The sequence below is a fragment of the Scyliorhinus torazame genome, chromosome 2, assembly GCF_047496885.1.
Source record: "Scyliorhinus torazame isolate Kashiwa2021f chromosome 2, sScyTor2.1, whole genome shotgun sequence".
NCBI lineage: Eukaryota > Metazoa > Chordata > Chondrichthyes > Carcharhiniformes > Scyliorhinidae > Scyliorhinus > Scyliorhinus torazame.
Genome location: NC_092708.1, coordinates 282,649,927 through 282,669,012, shown reverse-complemented (window position 1 = coordinate 282,669,012; position 19,086 = coordinate 282,649,927). Strand labels below are relative to the sequence as shown.

General features: G+C 45.8%; 1 protein-coding gene across 2 annotated transcripts in view; it reads left to right on the top strand.

The window, feature by feature from the left end:
* The window catches only part of LOC140399001 (G2/M phase-specific E3 ubiquitin-protein ligase-like), a 486,739-nt gene that overhangs the window by 214,829 nt on the left and 252,824 nt on the right, over window positions 1-19,086 (top strand). For both annotated transcript variants that reach the window (XM_072488055.1, XM_072488045.1), the window contains 2 exons: window positions 18,252-18,358; window positions 18,963-19,079. In XM_072488055.1, the coding sequence (XP_072344156.1) occupies window positions 18,252-18,358; window positions 18,963-19,079 (224 nt within the window). The remainder of the gene's footprint in view (window positions 1-18,251; window positions 18,359-18,962; window positions 19,080-19,086) is intronic.

Genomic DNA, 19,086 nt, shown 5'->3' with positions numbered 1-19,086 from the left:
GGTTAAGCCTCATCCAGTTTAAAGTGGTGCATAGGGTCCACCTGACGCGGATGAGCAGGTTCTTTGTGGGAGTGGCAAACGTGTGGGCGGTGTGCAGGGGGCCCTGTGAATCATGGCCACATGTTCTGGGCGTGTCGAAGGCTGAGGGGGTTCTGGCAGGGGTTTTCACGATGTTATGTCCAAGGTTCTGGATGTGAGGGTGGTCCGAAGTCCAGCGGTGGCGATATTTGTCTGGGTGGGTAGAGAGGTCGATGTATTGGTTTTTGCCTCCCTGATAACCCAGAGACGAATTCTGTTGTGTTGGTGGGACTCGGAGCACCAAAGGCAGTGTGCGAGTTAGCGACCTGGCAGAATTCCTGGGGTTGGAGAAAGTCAAGTTTGCTTTGCGGGGGTCAGCAGAGGGATTCACCCGGAGGATGAATTCCAATATTGATTTCTTCAAGGAGGATTGAGGGGTCAGCAAGGAGGGGGTGGAAAAAAGGGGTTACAATTTGGGGAAGCGGGATGTGGTGGCGTATTGGGATCGGGGAGGTTGGGGATTTGTGGCCGGTTGAAGTGTTGCTCTTATTTTTTGTGTATATATCTGAAAAACCTTTTAAAAAATATTTTTTTAAAAAGGGTGTTGTCTCGCTCTACTGGCGACACTGATCATTTCATGCAGTTTGTCAAGTAGTTGCACATGACTGAGAGTGTGTTCAGTGCATTTGAACCTGCCCATTTTGAACTGATTTCCCGCATATTCTGTTGGTTACTTCGTATGCAACATGTGGCAGCATGGTAGCACAGTGGTTAGTCCTGCTGCCTCAGAGCGGCAGGGACCCCGGGTGACTCTGGAGTTTGCATGTTTTCCTCTGTGTGGGTTTCCTCTGGGTGCTCTGGTTTCCTCCCACAGTCCAAATATGTGCAGATTCGGTGGGTTAGCCATACTAAATGGCACCTTGGTGTCGAAAGGTTAAGTGGGGTTACTGGGTTACAGGGATAGGGTGGGGGAGGGGCCTAGGTAGGTGCAGATTCAATGGGCCGAATGGCCTGTACTACAGGGGTTCTATGATTCTACAGGTGCACGCTTAGAAGACCATAAGAGATAGGAGAAGAATTAGGCCATTCGGTCCATCGAGTCTACTCCACCATTGAGTCATGTCTTCATAATTATGAGGGACATGGGCAGAGTGGATAGTTAGAAGCTTTTTCCCAGGACGGACGAGCCGATTACATGGGGACATAGGTACAAGGGGCAAAGTTTAGAGGCTGTGTGCGAGTGAAGTTTTTTTACACCGAGGATAGTGGGTGGCTGGAAGCAGGTACAATAGTGACGTTTAAGGAGCATCATGACAAATACAGGGATAGGATGGAAATAGAGGATTCGGGCCCCGGAAGTTTTCGGTTAGAATGGGCAGCATGGTTGGCGAAGGCTTGGAGGGCTGAAGAGCCTGTTCCTGACCTGTACTTTTCTTTCTCCTTTATATGTTTCTCATCCTCATTCTCCTGCCTTCTCCCCATAACCCATTTTGCAGTATCTCAGTATCATGCCAACACATTCTTGACTCAGGTGATGTAATCAAAAAATCTTGAAGTATTTACTTGTGTATCTATTTGTAGGCATGATGTTTCGGGTAGTGGCCAGACTATCAAATTCAGTTTTCGGCAAGGACATAAAGCTGACCTCCACCCCAAAAGCACCCGTCTGCAAGCCATCAACGAGGCGAAAGCTAAAACATCTGCCCCACACCCATCTGCAGCTCCGGCAGGTCTGACACCCCGAATATAGCCTCCAGGCCACCCAACTCCAAATGCATGTGCAAAACCTCAGACACGTTGCTGAAAAACTACCCCCAAAATGTCTCCCAACTTCGGACAGGACCAGAACATATGGACATGGTTGGCTGCGCCCCTCCCACACCGCTTGCAGCTATCTTTCACCCCCGTCAAACAGCCGGCTCATCCTCACCTTCATTAAGTGGGCCCTGTGCAGTACTTTTAATTGAATCAACCCCGGCCTTGCGCACGATGTTGTGGCGTTAACCCTTCACAGCACTTGGCACCATAATCCTTCCTCCAACACCATCCCCAACTCTTCCTCCCATAGAACATAGAACATAGAACAATACAGCGCAGTACAGGCCCTTCGGCCCACGATGTTGCACCAAAACAAAAGCCATCCAACCTACACTATGCCATTATCATCCATATGTTTATCCAATAAACTTTTAAATGCCCTCAATGTTGGCGAGTTCACCACTGTAGCAGGTAGGGCATTCCACGGCCTCACTACTCTTTGCGTAAAGAACCTACCTCTGACCTCTGTCCTATATCTATTACCCCTCAGTTTAAAGTTATGTCCCCTCGTGCCAGCCATATCCATCCGCGGGAGAAGGCTCTCACTGTCCACCCTATCCAACCCCCTGATCATTTTGTATGCAAAAGGCCCACTTGGCCTTAATCCCTTCCATGGACCCCTTGTCGTCCTCCATAATCCTGCTGCAGTTTGCCAAAACGACCCCACCTCTATCGCCCACCTCCAACAAGGAGGGCGGTGTGACCGAAAAGTTTGGGAAACAGCACCTGCATATAACTGAAGCCTTCCTCATGCTGAAGCCCATACTTCACCCCCAACTCCTCCAAACATGCAAACGTCCTCTCCAAAAACAGATCCTTCCTCTCTTCTATCCCTTTCTCATCCCATTACCGAAACCTCACATCCATCCTCCCTGGCTCAAACCTGCCCTCAACTTGAAGTGCTGTCAGAATTGCCCACAAATCGTCAGCGTAGCTACCACCACACGACTACCTGAGTACTCCCCCGGGGCGAACGGTAGCGGTGCCGTTGCCAGAACCAGCAACCCCGACCCTTTACAAGAACCCGCCTCCATCCGCACCCACAAAGCCTCTATCTCTCTACTCCAGCCCCGCACCTACTCCACATTCGCCGCCCAGTAATAGTATAACAAGTTCGGGACTGCTGTCCCCTTTGGAGCACTGGCTTCCCCATCCTGGCTACCTTCCCTGTCCACAAACAATGCGACCAGCCTGTCCACTCCTCGAAAGAATGATTTTGGCAAGAAGACAGGCAGACACTGGAACAGAAAGGAACTGTCGCAAAATGTTCATTTTTACTGCCTGCACATGACCTGCCAGCGACAAAGGGAGATTATCCCATCTCGACAAGTCCTCCTTCACCCTCCCCACCAGGCTCGTGCAATTAAGCTTACAAAGTCGTGCCCAGTCCCCTGCAAACTGCACCCCCAAATACCTAAAATGAGTTGTAGCTACCCTCCCACTCTCGCCCCTGCACCTGGTGAACAGACCACAAAATATTCACTCTTACCTAAATTTCATTTGTACCCCGAAAATGCCCCAAGTTTCCTCAGCAATTATGTCCCACACCGCGAGCCCGGGTTCGAGATTTTCAGCAGAAGATCTTCCGCGTACAGAGACACCCTATGTATCTTAGTATCCACGTTCAGTGGAGAAATGGACCTGTGTGACCCATACTCCAACAGATTCTTCTTCTTTTTGAGTAATAATTAGATGGATGTCTACCTCATTGTCTCTGGCAATCCTCCCCTTACCATTGCATCCTCAAATACTTCTGCCATCAGCGGTGCCAACTCATCCTTGAAATTTTAATACAATACCACTGGGAACTCAGCCCCAGTGCCTTGCCCGACTGCATCTTCCCTATCACTGTCTGCACATCCTCCACTCGCACTGGTTCCTCCAATCCAACTCTCTCCTCGTCTCCCACCTCCAGATACTCCATTAGTTCCATAATTTCCTCATTTCTGACTCCTCCTCCGGCGGCTCTTACTTGTACAAGCCCCTATTAAAGCCTTCAAACACCTTGTTCATCTGTTCCAATGCATCCATCAACCCAGCCGCTTCATCCCTGACAGGCAGGATCTCTCGCTGCTGCCTGCTGACGGAGCTGGCCTGCCAGCAATCAACTGGCCTTCTCACCATCTTCCTGAACAATCCTCCTGACTCACCTCAACTGCCGAACCGCCGTCCCCGTGGATAGGAGATCAAACTATGCCTGCAGCTCCTTGCTCCTCACCAAAAGTCTTGTCTCCGGGTCATGGGATCTAGAATCCCTAGAGTGCAGAAGGAGGCCATTCAGCCCATTGAATCTGCACCGGTCTTTGGAAAGAGCATCCCACTTAGACCCACGCTGCTACCCTATTCCCCTAACCCAGTAACCCACCTAACCTTTTGGACACTAAGGTTCAATTTAACATGGCCAATCCACCTAACAAAGAACAAAGAAATGTACAGCACAGGAACAGGTCCTTCGGCCCTCCAAGCCCGTGCCGACCATACTGCCCGACTAAACTACAATCTTCTACACTTCCTGGGTCCGTATCCTTCTATTCCCATCCTATTCATATATTTGTCAAGATGCCCCTTAAATGTCCCTATCGTCCCTGCTTCCACTACCTCCTCCGGTAGTAAGTTCCAGGCACCCACTACCCTCTGCTTAAAAACTTGCCTCATACATCTACTCTAAACCTTGCCCCTCTCACCTTAAACCTATGCCCCCTAGTAATTGACCCCTCTACCCTGGGGAAAAGCCTCTGACTATCCACTCTGTCTATGCCCCTCATAATTTTGTATACCTCTATCAGGTCGCCCCTCAACCTCCTTCGTTCCAGTGAGAACAAACCGAGTTTATTCAACCTCTCCTCATAGCTAATGCCCTCCATACCAGGCAACATTCTGGTAAATCTCTTCTGCACCCTCTCTAAAGCCTCCACATCCTTCTGGTAGTGTGGCGACCAGAATTGAACACTATACTCCAAGTGTGGCCTGACTAAGGTTCTATACAGCTGCGACATGACTTGCCAATTCTTATACTCAATGCCCCGGCCAATGAAGGCAAGCATGCCGTATGCCTTCTTGACTACCTTCTCCACCTGTGTTGCCCCTTTCAATGACCTGTGGACCTGTACTCCTAGATCTCTTTGACTTTCAATACTCTTGAGGGTTCTACCATTCACTGTATATTCCCTACCTGCATTAGCCCTTCCAAAATGCATTACCTCACATTTGTCCAGATTAAACTCCATCTGCCATCTCTCCGCCCAAGTCTCCAGACAATCTAAATCCTGCTGTATCCTCAGACAGTCCTCATCGCTATCCGCAATTCCACCTAACCTGCATGTCTTTGGACTGTGGGAGGAAACCTGAGCACCTGAAGGAAACCCACGCAAACACGAGGAGAAATTGCAAACTCCACACAGTTACCCAACGCTGGAATTGAACCCTGGTCCCTGGAGCTGTGAGGCAACAGTGCTAACCACTGCTACCGGGTCCTCCGCATATCTTTCAACTATCTCCATAATCTCCTCTATCAACCACTGCCGCTCCTCCTGCACGTCTGTATCCACCTTCAATGAAATAACGGGCGGCACAGTGGCGCAATGGTTAGCACTGCCTCATTGCGCTGAGGACCTGGATTCGATCCCTGCCCCAGGTCACTGCCCATGTGGAGCTTGCACATTCTCCCCGTGTCTGTGAGAGTCTCACCCCCACAACCCAAAGATATGCAAGGTAGGTGGATTCTAAATTGCCCCTTAATTGGGGCAAAAAATAATTTGGCACTTTAAATTTTATTTTATTTTTTAAATTAAGTGAAATTACCTCACCCCTCACTACCGCCTTCAATGCCTCCCAAATCACCAATGGCGAAACCTCCCCATTTTGGTTAAACACCACCTACTCCTCAATCACCTTCCCCATCTTAATGTAAAAATTTGGATCTGCCAACAACCTCTGGGGTGGACCCTTCTCCAAGACCACATCCACCCAGTGCAGAGCATGGCTTGATATCATGATCGCTGAGTAATATGTCTTTATTCCAGCTAGCAGCGTCTTCCCCACACAGAAAGTCGATCCTTGAGTACACCTTATGCAACGGCGAAAAGGCCGAATACTCCCTATCCCACAGATGTAAAAACTTTCGCTGATCACTACTCCCATCTCCTTCATGAACCTGACCAACACGCTTCCCCCCCCGCCCCTGCCTCCCGCGAAGTAACCAGCACCACTAGCCTCTACCAATGCCCCAGCCCCCACCTAATCCGCCACCGCCTTTTCCATTTGGAACGTCCCCCTTTATCCACCAGAATCGCCACTCCACGGATCCTCCTGTCGACCCCAAGTGGAACATGTGGCTCACCGGCCTTTTCTCAGCCTCATCTGACCCTTTACCCTCAGGTGGGTCTCCTGTAACAGCCCTTTGCAACCTGCATATGCAGGTTCCAACGACCGTGCCCCCCCCCCCACTCGCTCCCGTTCACTAGCCAACATAGTTACAGTCTTTTGTGGGAGCACCAACAACAGTTTCTCCCCTTGTATCCACAGAAACAACTGTATTTTTCCTTCTCAAGCCGTCTTCAAATTCTGAAAAAACTTGCTAAAAGTCTGCAAAATGCCTTTTCACAGAAAGAGAATTCCCAAATTTTCTCCCAAAGTCCCTTTCTTCTGACTTGCTTACCAAAGGGAGTGAAGGATGAGGATCCAACCAATCTCCTACAAGCCCACCTAATTCAATCAGTGACAGCAAATCTGTCTGAATTGATACTGACACATGTTGCAGTGTCTGATGAAAAACGTGGAGCTGGATATCCGTGTCAAATTGCAGTGATTAAATTATCCCACCTCCAACTTCTAACTCCTATATCTTTGATACGCAATGCAAATGGGGCTGTTTAGCACAGGGCTAAATCGCTGGCTTTGAAAGCAGACCAAGGCAGGCCAGCAGCACGGTTCAATTCCTGTAACAGCCTCCCCGAACAGGCGCCGGAATGTGGCGACTAGGGGCTTTTCACAGTAACTTCATTTGAAGTCTACTTGTGACAATAAGCGATTTTCATTTTTCAATTGGTCTAGCCTCCACACTTCCTTCAAAACCCCTTAAAAGCAGCCCGTGAGTCATGCAATTCCAGTTTAAGACGCACAATTTCTTCCTCAGCTTGAGAAAGTCTCTGCTAATAATCTTTAGTTTTACCAGTTCTTTCATTAGCAGAAACAAGGATATGGCCCTGTTTCAGAGGTCGAATCCGGAATGAATTTGTTCATTCTGTTTATTAATGGTCTTTAATTGCTTTGAATGAAGTTCTCTTTTCCTCTGCTACATGTTTTGAATGAAGTTCCCTCTCATGCTCTACCTGCTCTAAATACTGTGCTACCTGATTTGAATGGAGTTCTCTCTTGTGTTCTCGCAACTTTGATTGGGTTTGCTACATGCTTTGAATGGAGTTGTTTCGCCTGTTCCAATTCTTTCTCGAGCTCAAAGAATCTCTCTTCTTTGTCTCGGACAATAACATCACTTCTGACAGCCCAATAATATTGGACTTTTGGCAGTCCCGTAAGCTCAAAAGTCTATACATTTTGAAGACTTCCATGTCTTACTGATGACATTAGATTGAATAAACTTCCTAGAATTGGACATCAATTGTTTTAAATAAGTAGTCAGAACCTAGTAGCTCAAATTCCTTTTCCAGATAAACAGTCTAGATTAACTTGGTACTGAGAAAAAAACAGAAAGGTTGTACCTCATCTTTAAGTCTATTGTTGTTAGCTAGATGTTTCCAAACATGTAGTGTTAAGTGTTGTCACTAAAGTGCTCAATCTTAGCCACGTGCTGCCACCGGTCACCACTTAAGATTTATCGGGCTCATTTGTTTGTAATAACCCCTCCCCCAATTGTCAATCACATAACATCCTAGGGACTTAACCATATGACAAAAAATAATACTTTTATGGTAACAAGTCAGAAAGATAAAAAGCAAAGTATCAATTAACAGTAAGAGGACAAAACTTAACTTTATCAAATGAACAGACTTCTCGCCACCGTTCTTGAACCAAGTTGTGAAGTGACAATATCGAAAAACATCGAAGACCGTTCTCAGCACCTCTCCATAAGCATTTCTCTTCTCTGCCTCCCGTAAACATCTTTTTCTCCCCCTCATTACCCACATCTTTCTCCTTATGCCTCTTGCTTTCTCTTTCTGCCTTTCGCTGTTGTTCTCCTTACCGTCCTTACCCAAAATGACTTATCAAGACCCTTTTTTATGCCTTAAAGTTGAAAGCCCACCTTAGCCAATTGTTGGAAAATAGCCAGTTGGTCTATAACTTGTCAATAATGAAATAAGAATTAGCCCATTGTTTTTTAGGAACGGGAGTAGGCTATTCAGCCCCTCAAGCCTGTTCCGCCATTTAATGAGTTTATGGCTGATCTGTGACCTAACTCCTGTCCATATCCCGTAATATCATTACTTAACAAAAATCGGCCCATCTCAGATTTAAAATTTACAACTGATCTAGTTTCAACTGCTGTTTGTGAGCTAGAGTTCCAAACCTCTCCCATCCTTTCAGTGAAGAAGAGCTTCCTAACATCTCTCCAGAACGGTCTAGCCCTAATTTTTAGATTATGCCTCCAGTTTTAGAATCCCAATGAGTGGAAATAGTTTATCTTTACCTACCATGTCTTTCCCTGTTAATAGCTTGAATACTTCAATGAGATACCCCTTAATCTTCAAAATAAAGTGAAAACAGGTGTAATTTGTATAATCCCTCCTCATAACTTAACCCCTGTAGTCCAGGTATCATTTTTGTAACCTATGTTGCACCTGTTCAAAGGCCAAAGTATCCTTCCTGAGGTGTGGTTTGGACATTCTGATTTCCCCGTCGGTGTACCCAAACAGGTGCCAGAGTGTGGCGACGAGGGGATTTTCACAGTAACTTCATTGGAGTGTTAATGCAAGCCTACTTGTGACAATAATAAAGATTATTCTTATTATTATAGAATTGCTCACAATTCTCCAAGTGGGGTCTGACCAGGGTTTTGAATTGCTGCAGCATAACCCCCTGTGTTGTTACATTGCAATCCTTTAGATATAAAGGCGAGCGTTCCTTTATCCTTTTTGATTATTTTCTGCACTTGTTTGTGGCATTTTAAGGATCTGTGTACCTGAACCTCCACGTCTCTTTGGACCTCCACTGTACCTAACCTCTTTCCATTTAGACAGTACTCTGCTCTGCCCTTCATCTACACTATCTCCTTGCAATTTTATTCTATCATCTAGGCTGTCTACAATCCCACTTAACTTTGTATCATCAGCAAATTTGAATATATGACTTTCTATGCAATCATCCAAGTCATTAATAAATAATGTGAATAATTGAGGTCCCAACACACATCCCTGTGGTACACCACGAGTCACCTCCTGCCAATTAGAATAATTACCCAAGCCTGCCACTCAACCAATTTCCGAACCATGTCAATAATTTTCCCTCAACTCCATGGGCTTCCACCTAAGTTCACAGAGACTTATGAGGAACTCGATCAAATGCCTTCTGGAAGTCCATATAAATAGCATCCGTAGACATTTCCCCTGTCCACTATCTTAGTTACCTCTTCAAAAAATTCAATAACATTAGTCAGACATGACCTTTCCTTCTCTAATCCATGCTGGCCCTCCCTGATCGACCCAACATTTTTTGAGGTGTTCAGTTACCCCATCCCTGATTATAAACTGCAGTTTCCCTACCACAGATGCTCAACTAACTGGACTGTAATTCCCTGGTTTCCCTTTTTACCCTTCTTAAAAGGTGGAGTGACGTGCAATTTTCCAATCCAGAGGAACTACTCCAGAATCTGGGGGACTCTGGAGAATTATTGTTAGGGCATCTACAATGTGTTCCCCTATTTTCTTTAACACCCTCAGATGGAGACCATCAGGTCCTGGGGATTTGCCATTCTAGTTCCATTAATTTTTTGGGGACTTTTGGCAAGTTATCCTCCTTTTCAACTGTAAATACTGAGGCAAAGTAATTGTTCAACATGTGTGCCATTTCCCCATTATCACTTGAGAATATCTCCATTTTAAGCTTTTAATGGGTCTATATTTTTCTTGACCACCCACTTTCCCTTTATATAACTACAACATTTCTTCTTAGATACATAGAAAATAGGAGCAGGAGGAAGCCATTTGAGCCTGCTCCGCCATTCACTGTGATCATGGCCTATCATTCAACTCAATAGCCTAATCCTGCTTTCCACTCATATCCTTTGATTTCCCTTCGCCCTAAGTACTGTATCTAACTTCTTCTTGAAAGCATACAATGTCTTGGCCTCCACTACTTCCTGTGGGAATGAATTCGACAGGCCGACCACTCTCTGGGTGAAGAGATTTCTCCTCATGTGTCGTAAATGGTCTGCCCTTCAGACTGTGACCCCTGGTCTGGACACACCCACCATCGGGAACATCCTTCCTGTCTACCATCCTACCCTGTCTCCTCCTGTTAGAATTTTATTGGTTTCTATGAAATCCCCACTCATTCTTCTGAACTCCAGCAAATATAATCCTAACCAATCCTAACCTAGTCAATCTCTCCTCGTACATCAGTCCCGCCATCCCAGGAATCAGTCTGGTAAACCTTCGCTGCACTCCTTCGGAGTAAACCTTCGCTGCACTCCCTCGAGCAAGAACATCCTTCCTCAGACAAGGAGACCAAAACTGCACACAATATTCCAGGTGTGGCCTCACCAAGGCCCTGTATAATTGCAGCAAGACATCCCTGCTCCTGTACTCGAACCCTCTCACTATGAAGGCCAACATACCATTTGCCTTCTTTACCACCTGTTGTACCTGCAGGCTTACCTTCAGTGACTGGTGTACAAGGACACCCAGGTCTCATTGCACATTCCCCTCACCTAATTTATGGCCTTTCAGACAATCGTCTGCCTTCTTGTTTTTGCCACCAAGATGGAGATATCTCATTCCTCCAATTAATAAAAATCTTTATTCGTGTCACAAGTAGGCTTACATTAATACTGCAATGAAGATACCGTGAAAATGCCCTAGACGCCACACTCTGGCAGCTGTTTCGGGACACAGAGAGAATTCAGAATGTAAAATTCCCTGAACAAACACATGTTTCAGGACTTGTGGGAGAAAACCAGAGCACCTGGAGGAAACCAATGCAAACACAGAGAACGTGCAGAATCCGCACAGACTATGACCTAAGCCGGAAATCGAACCCGGGTCCCTGGTCTGTAATTTTAGTTTTTGCTCTACCTCAGTTTTTGAATAGTGGAGTTATATTGGCTACCCTCTACGATATTGTGGCTAACTACTGTGCTACAAATTATACTGCATCTGCCATTTATCTGCCGACTCGCTCAACGTTTCCAAATCACACTGAAGGATCTCTGCATCCCCCTCACACCCAATGTGGTGTCATCTGCAAATTTGGAGATTATGGGCGGTATCCCCCCACCCCCCGCTGGGTGGGAGAATCGCCGGGGTGCCGCTCGAATCGCGCCACCCCGACTCCAGCACCCGATTCTCCTACCCCCCCCCCCATCCGAAACCAGCGCCGCGCGAACCACGCCGGGCCGCTCAGAGAATCGCTGCAAGCGGCGATTCTGCGGCTGCGATGGGCCGAGCGGCCGCGCGTAAACGGCCTAGTCCTGCAGGCGCCGTCCACACCACGCTACCAAGCTGCCGTGTACTCGTCGCGAAGGCTTGGGGGGTGACCTGTGGGGGGGGGGGGGGCTCCGTTCCCGGGGGAGGCGTCTGGAGTGGCCTGGTACGTGATCGGGACCAACCGATTGGCGTGCCGGCCTCTCTGTCGGTGGGCAGTGCCGCCGCGGAGTAAAACACTCTGGTTTTTACTCCAGCGTCGGCACTTAGACTCCCGTTGGGAGAATCCCACCCTATACATTTTGTTCCTTCATCTAAATCATTAATATATATTGTGAATAGCTCGGATCCTAGCACCAATCCCTGCGGTACCCCACTAGTCACTGCCTGCCAATTTAAACAAGATCTATAAATTCCTACTCTTTGTTTCCTGTCTGCCAACCAATTTTTTAAATCCATCTCAATACACTACCCCAATCCCATTTGTTTTATTTTTACACGCTAAGCTCTTATGCGGGACTTTGTCAAAAGCCTTCTGAAAGTCCAAATATACTACATCCACTGGCTCACCCTCGTCAACTCTACAAGTTACATCCTCAAAGAATTCCAGTAGGCTTGTCAAGTATGATTTCTCTTCATAGATCCATGCTGACTCTGTCTGATCCTGCCACTATTTTCTAAGTGCTCTGCTATAAAATATTTAATAATTGATTCTAGAATTTTCCCCACTACCGACGTCAGGCTTACTGGTCTATAATTTTTGGTTTTCTCTCTACCTCTCTTTTCAAATAGTGGAGTTACATTAGCTACCCTCCAATCTGCAAGAACTGTTCCAGAGTCAATAGAATCCTGGAAATGACCACCAATGCATCCATTATTTCTAGAGCCACTTCCATAAGTACTTTGGCATGTAGATTATCAGGCTCGGGGGAACTATCAGCCTTCAATCGCATCAGTTCCTCCAACACCATTGATCTCCTTTGGTTCCTCCCCAAACCCTGCATTCCCCAGCATTTCTGGTATCTGACTTTTGTGCTCATTTGTGAAGACAACCAAGGTATATATTTAGCTGCTCAGCCATATGAGGGTGGCACAGTAGCACAGTGGTTAACACTGTTGCTTCACGGGACCAGGGTCCCAGGTTCGGTTCCCAGCTTGGGTCACTGACTGTGCGAAGTCTGCACGTTCTTCCCGTGTCTGCGTGGGTTTCCTCTGGGTGCTCCGAAAAGTCCCGAAAGATATGCTATTAGGTCATTTGGAAATTCTAAATTCTCCCTCTGTGTACCCGAACATTGCAGTGTTAATGTAAGCCTACTTGTGACAATGAAGATTATTATTATAAGGATTATTATTATTTTACATTCCCCTGTTTCTGACTATAAGAAACCTACATTTGTCTTCAACAATCTTTTTCTCTTCACGTACCAATAAAAACTTTTGCAGTCAGTTTTTATGTGCCCTGCAATCTTACACTCCTACTCTATTTTCCCCTTCTTAATCAATCCTTTGATCCTTCTCTGCTGAATTCTAAACTGCTCCCAAACCTCAGACCTACTGTTTTTCTTGGCCAATTTGTATGGTTCTTCCTTGGATCGAATACTATCACTAATTTCCCTTTAAGCCATGGATTGGCCATCTTTCCCGTTTTACTTTTGTGCTCGACAGGAATAAACAATTGTTACAGTTCCCCCTTATGCTGTTGAAGGTTTGCCATTGTCTATCCACTGTCATCCTTTTAAATAACGTTTCCTAATCAAAAATAGCCAATTTGCGCCTCATACCATTGTACTTGCCTTTATTAAGATTCAAGGCCCATGTCTCAGAATTATCTTCTGTTGCCTTTTTAACCTGCTATAAATATGGCAATCAATAAGGTTGCCCTTCTTTCTTTAGATATCGATATTATATTGCTCAGAGTCGCCAGGTATCAAATGATACCACCACAAGGTTCAACCAGATATCGATCAAAGAGCCAAACACCAGTTAGTTCAAGATCAAGGGTACTTTAATTACACACAATTAGTCATGCAACATAGATACTACTAGTTAAACCACACTTATCAACTATGACAACCTGTACTTAACTCCAGGCACCCGGCTTAGGTCAGAGGAACAGTGGCCGTTGTTCGGATCTGGATCTATCGGGTCTGTAGAAGTAACTTCTGCTCAGCTGGGCTCATCCATCTGGTAGCGGGCGTTGAACTTGAACTTGCTTCTGGTGGTGCTGCAATTGGAGAAAGATGTTGCCGAAGCACCAGGTCCAAGAGAGGCCGAACACATGGTGGTCTCTCTCTTTATCCTTGGGGGTTTTCGCACTCTTTTGGGCAGTCCTTCAGTTTGGACCCCACTAATTGGGTAATCCTTGATCACTTCGATTTGAACCAATAAAGGTGCCTTGATGGTTGGGCGTGTCCTGAGCGGTCATTGACCCTGTTGTTTACGCTTCCCTAGTACAGGGCGTGGTGCCGAAATGTCTGGGATTGTATCGGTTGCTCAAGTATCAGTCCTTTGTCTGACGGAGATGGGCCATCAAAAATGCTAATCGGTTGGGGGTTTCGCTGCTGTCTGGATTCTTCGCTCACAAATATGCATTCAGGCTCTGAGTCTGCCTGAACCTTACATTGGCCATTTTTCCCGTTATGCTTTGCAACCGTCCATGTTTCTTATTGTAAGTGGCCATCCCAGATGGCTACATCTCGCCATCTTTTATAAAAAATTTAGAGTACCCAATTCATTTTTTCCAATTAAGGGGCAATTTAGCATGGCCAATCCACCTAGCCTGCACATCTTTGGGTTGTGAGGGCGAAACCCACGCAAACACTGGGAGAATATGCAAACTCCACACGGACAGTGACCCAGAGCCGGGATCGAACCTGGGACTCCACATCATCTGACCCTATGTCGTTTAGTGCTATTGATTTAATTTAATTCCTAATTAACAAGGCAACCCTACCCCCTCTGCCCACCTCTCTGTCTTTTCGATAGGTTGTGAGTCCCTGGATGTTTAAATGCCAGTCCTGAACCCCCTGCAACCACGTCTCTGTGATGCCTACCACATCATACCTGCCAGTCACAATCTGGGCCACAAGCTCATCTACCTTGTCCCGTACACTGCACGCATTTAAATATAGCACCTTTAATTCTCTATTGACTGTCCCTTTTTGTTTTCTGAGTGTGGTGGACCTTGGTTTACTGAGCCTTTTCATACACTGTGTCATATTTTGTGGGATGGGGACTATCATAACCTCTCCTGAGTTCTGTCTTTTCGTGCTTTTTTGTATTCCTAAGCAGCTACGCTTCCCACTAATTACTTCACCTCTTGGTTCCCTGACTTCCATCCTCCCCCCCCCCCCCCCCCCCCCCCCCCGCAACGTAAAGGGTTGGTTAATGAACAGACAGCAAAGAGTGGGGATAAATGTGTGTTTTTCTGGTTGGCAATCAGTGGCTAGTGGTGTCCCTCAGGGATCAGTGTTGGGACTGCAATTGTTTACAATTTACATCGATGATTTTGGAGAAGTGGGAGGAAGAGTTGGGAGAGGGTATGGAGGAGGGGGTTCTGGTGTGAGGTGCTCCGGTGAGTGAATGCCTCCACCTTGAGCGCAAGGTTGGGGCTGATACAGCTGAAGGTGGCATACAGAGCACACCTCACAAGAACGAGGATGAGCCGGCTCTTTGAGGGGGTAGAAGGTGTGTGGGAACGTGTGGGGGGGGGGGGGGGATGCAAATCACGTTCATATGTTTTTGTCCTGTCCAAAGCTGTAGGATTACTGGAAGTAGGTTTTTGGGGTAATCTCCAAAGTGGTGCAAGTGAAACCGGACCCGGGCCCTCGTGAGGCCATATTCGGGGTGTCGGACCAGCCGGGGTTGGAAACTGGTGCGGAGGGCAGATATTATAGCCTTTGCCTCGTTGATTGCCCGAAGGCAGATCCTGTTGGGACGGAGGTCAACCTCTCCACTCTGTGCCCTGGTGTGGTGGGGGACCTCCTGGAATTCTTGACTCTTGATAAGGTCAAGTTTGAACTGAGGGGAAGGATGGAGGGGTTCTACAATTCATGAGCGTTATTCATTATGCACTTTTGAGAATTGGATTACATTGAACATTTGGTGGGGAGGTGGGGGGCTGTATGTGTTAATGGTGACTATGGTTGATTCCTGATTCCTTTTTGTTATTTGTTTATGTCAACATGCGGGCTTCTGTTTGGGGGGAGGGTGGGATTGTTGTTGTTGATACAGGGGTTGACATTACATTCACTACTGCTTGTTTATTGTTGGTGGGTGTAAATGTGGGAGAAAATGTGAAAAAGAAGGAGAATAAAAATATTTTTTTTAAAAATAGATGATCTTGGAGTTGGGGACCAAGTGTAATGTGTCAAAGTTTTTCAGATGACGCGAAAGTGAGTGGTAGAGCAAAGTGTGCAGAGGACACAGTCTGAGATGGGATATAGATAGTTTAAGTGAGTGGACAAGGGTCTGACAGATGGAGTACAATGTTGTTAAATGTGAGGTCATCCATTTTGGTGGGAATAACCGCAAAATGGACTATTATTTAAATGGTAAAAAAATTGCAGCATGCTGCTGTGCAGAGGGATCTGGGTGTCCTTGTGCATGAATCACAGAAAGTTGGTTTGTAGGTGCAGCAGGTGATTAAGAAGGCAAATGAAATGTCCTTCATTGCTCGAGGGATGGAGTTTAAAAACAGGGAGATTCTGTTGCAGCTGTATAGGGTGCTGGTGAGGCCACACCTGGAGTACAGTGTACAGTTTTGGTCTCGTTACTGGCACTGGACAGGGTGTAGAGAAGATTCACAAGGTTGATTCCAGAGTTGAGAGGGTTGGCTTATGAGGACAGACTGAATAGACTCGGACTATTATCGGTGCTCAAAAGATATTCGGACACGGCGTTCGCGGGTGATTGATCCTTTATTGCCGCCTTATCGATAAGGAGAGGAGAACTGGGGAATCCCTAAGGCTTCTTCAGTCTGCTCTGCTCAATTGTGTACAGTCAGCCTTTTTATAGGGCATTTCTTATAACTTCCAGGAATGATAATTGTTTCTTAGTCATGCACATGGGTTAATTATTTACATATGAAACAAAGAGGTAGGCCCAAGACAATAGCTGTTTAATGGCGTCCCATTGGTAATCTTTAGTGGTAGATGGATGGAATGTCCGTTCAGCCAATGGTCACTGAATCATCTTTATTACAGTTTTGGTGCTGTTAGCAAGGACATTCAGCTTTGACCTGTTGATAGCTTTAGTGAAACATTCACCTTTGTCTGCACTGTTTATCTCATGTATATGCAGAGACAGCCAGTCTACACTGAGGGTGCTGCTGCTGATGTGCTAAGTTTCCTGGTTCCCTGGCCAACCTCTGCTGAGCTCACTCTCCTCTCCCACACTATATCATTGGAATTTAGAAGAATGAGGGGGATCTTCTAGAAACATATACAATTATGAAGGAAATAGATAAGATGGAAGTAGCGAGGTTGTTTCCACTGGCGGGTGAAACTAGAATAGGGGGAATAGCCTCCAAATAAGGGGAAGTAGATTTAGGACTGAGCTTAGGGGGAACTTCACCCAAAGGGTTGTGAATCTATGGAATTCCCTGCACTGTGAAGCAGTTGAGCTCCTTCATTAAATGTTTTCGAGATAAAGATCGTTTTTTGAAGAATAAAGGAATAAAGGGTTATGGTGTTCGGGTGGGAAAGTGGAGCTGAGTCCACAAAAGATTAGCCATGATCTCCTTGAATGGCGGAGCAGGCACGAAGGGCCAAATGGCCTACTCCTTTCCTAGTTCTTATGTTTTTAGATCTTCCCCCTGACAAAGTCATGCTGACTATGCTCGGTTAATCCTTGCCTCTCCAAGTGAAGGTTAATTCGTTCCCTCAGAATTTGTTCAATAATTTCCCTCCGACATATGTTAGATATCTGTAATGACCTGTTTTGTTCCTGCTTCCCTTCTTGAATAATGGTACCACATTAGCTGTCCTGTATTCTTCTGGCACCTCTCCTGTAGCCAGAGAAGATTTGAAAATTAACGTTGGAGCCCCTGCAACCTCCTTCCTTGCCTCACACAGGAGCCTAGGATACATCTCATCTGCACCTGTGGATTTATCCACTTTTAAGCCCGCTAAAACTGCTAACACCTCCATCTCAATGCTAATCTGTTTAATTATATAACAGTTCCCCTTCTTGCTTTCTGTACCTACATTGTCCTTCTCGATGGGGAACACAGATGCAAAATACTCATTTAATACCTCACCTACATGCTCCACACACAGATTGCCACATTGGCCCCTAATGGGCCCTACTCTTTCCCCGGTTACTCTCTTGTCCTTAATATGCTTATAAAACACCGTGGGATTTTCCTTTATTTTGCCCACTGGTGCTTTTTCATGTTCCCTCTTTGCTCTCCTAATTTATTTTTTATGTACCCCCTGCACTTTCTATACTCCTGTGGAGTATGCACAATTTTGAACCTCCTGTTCGGCCATAAGCCTCCTTTTGTTTCCTTATCTAATCGTTCTTAGCACTAGATTTTCTGTCCAGTTAATTTGGGCCATTTCCTTTTATTTTGTTGATTTTTTTTTTTTTTGTCTTTCCCCAGTCCGGTACTCTTATCTTTGACTCATCATTATCCTCTATTAGACCAAACCTTACTCTAGCACGGTTGCTGTTTCCCTGTTATTCTCTTACTTTGTTATTTGACATAATGAACTGCCAGCTATTTAGGAGGGTTTGTTTGGGATTGAACTGTCAAACACGATTTAACTACTTTATCACGATTTTTTAAGCTCTTAACGCAATTGTCCCTTCCATTTGTAGTATCAGGCACTGAGTGCCGGGGTGTTCTTCTTCAAGTGCACTATCTGCAGTAATAAAGATGAATTCCAGAAGGAGATGTTACGAATGGGGATCCATATCCCAGAAAAGTATGTGTGCTTTTATCAATAACAGCTTATGCCACTTCGATTTGTTTATTAAATTTGTAAAACTTTAAAAAATATTAATTGTGGCTTTCTTTTGTTTTTCTGTTATTGGTGCGGAACCGGCTGAGAAGACTATTGCATGTGGTTACTATATTAGTACTGACAGCCTGATTAGTTGCCATAACTTTAATGGACTCCAATTCCCGCAAAGCTTCAGGAATTTCTCTCAGCCATTTCCCTAGGTGTCCAAATCAGTGCTTTTGAAGAAATCATATTGGCCTCGGCATGTTAACTCTGTTTCTTTCTTCACAGATGCTGCCTGGCCGGCTGTGTTTTTCCAGCTTTTTCTACTTCTCTTCCGGTGCTTGCTGTTTTTACCTTCTGAAACACCAAAACCATGGCAGTGTTTTTATCCGTGGTTTCTAAGATAGGTGGTGTTGAATGTGTTGTATAAAGCCCCAGGATGCAACAAGTTTGGAATCACCAAAATCTAAAGAGAATATGTAATGTTTTGCAGACACTGATGACTCACTAGATGGCTGGCTTCCCCTCACTTACACAGTAATACTTGATATTTTGCTGTCAAATTCTCCTTTTTTTTGAACAGAGATGCATCCTGGGAACTTGAAGAGAATGCATTTCAGGAACTATTGCTCCGTTATCAGCGATGTGATGCAAGAAGATGCCTCTGTAAAAATGGAAGAGAATATGCTAAACCTGATGGGTAACAA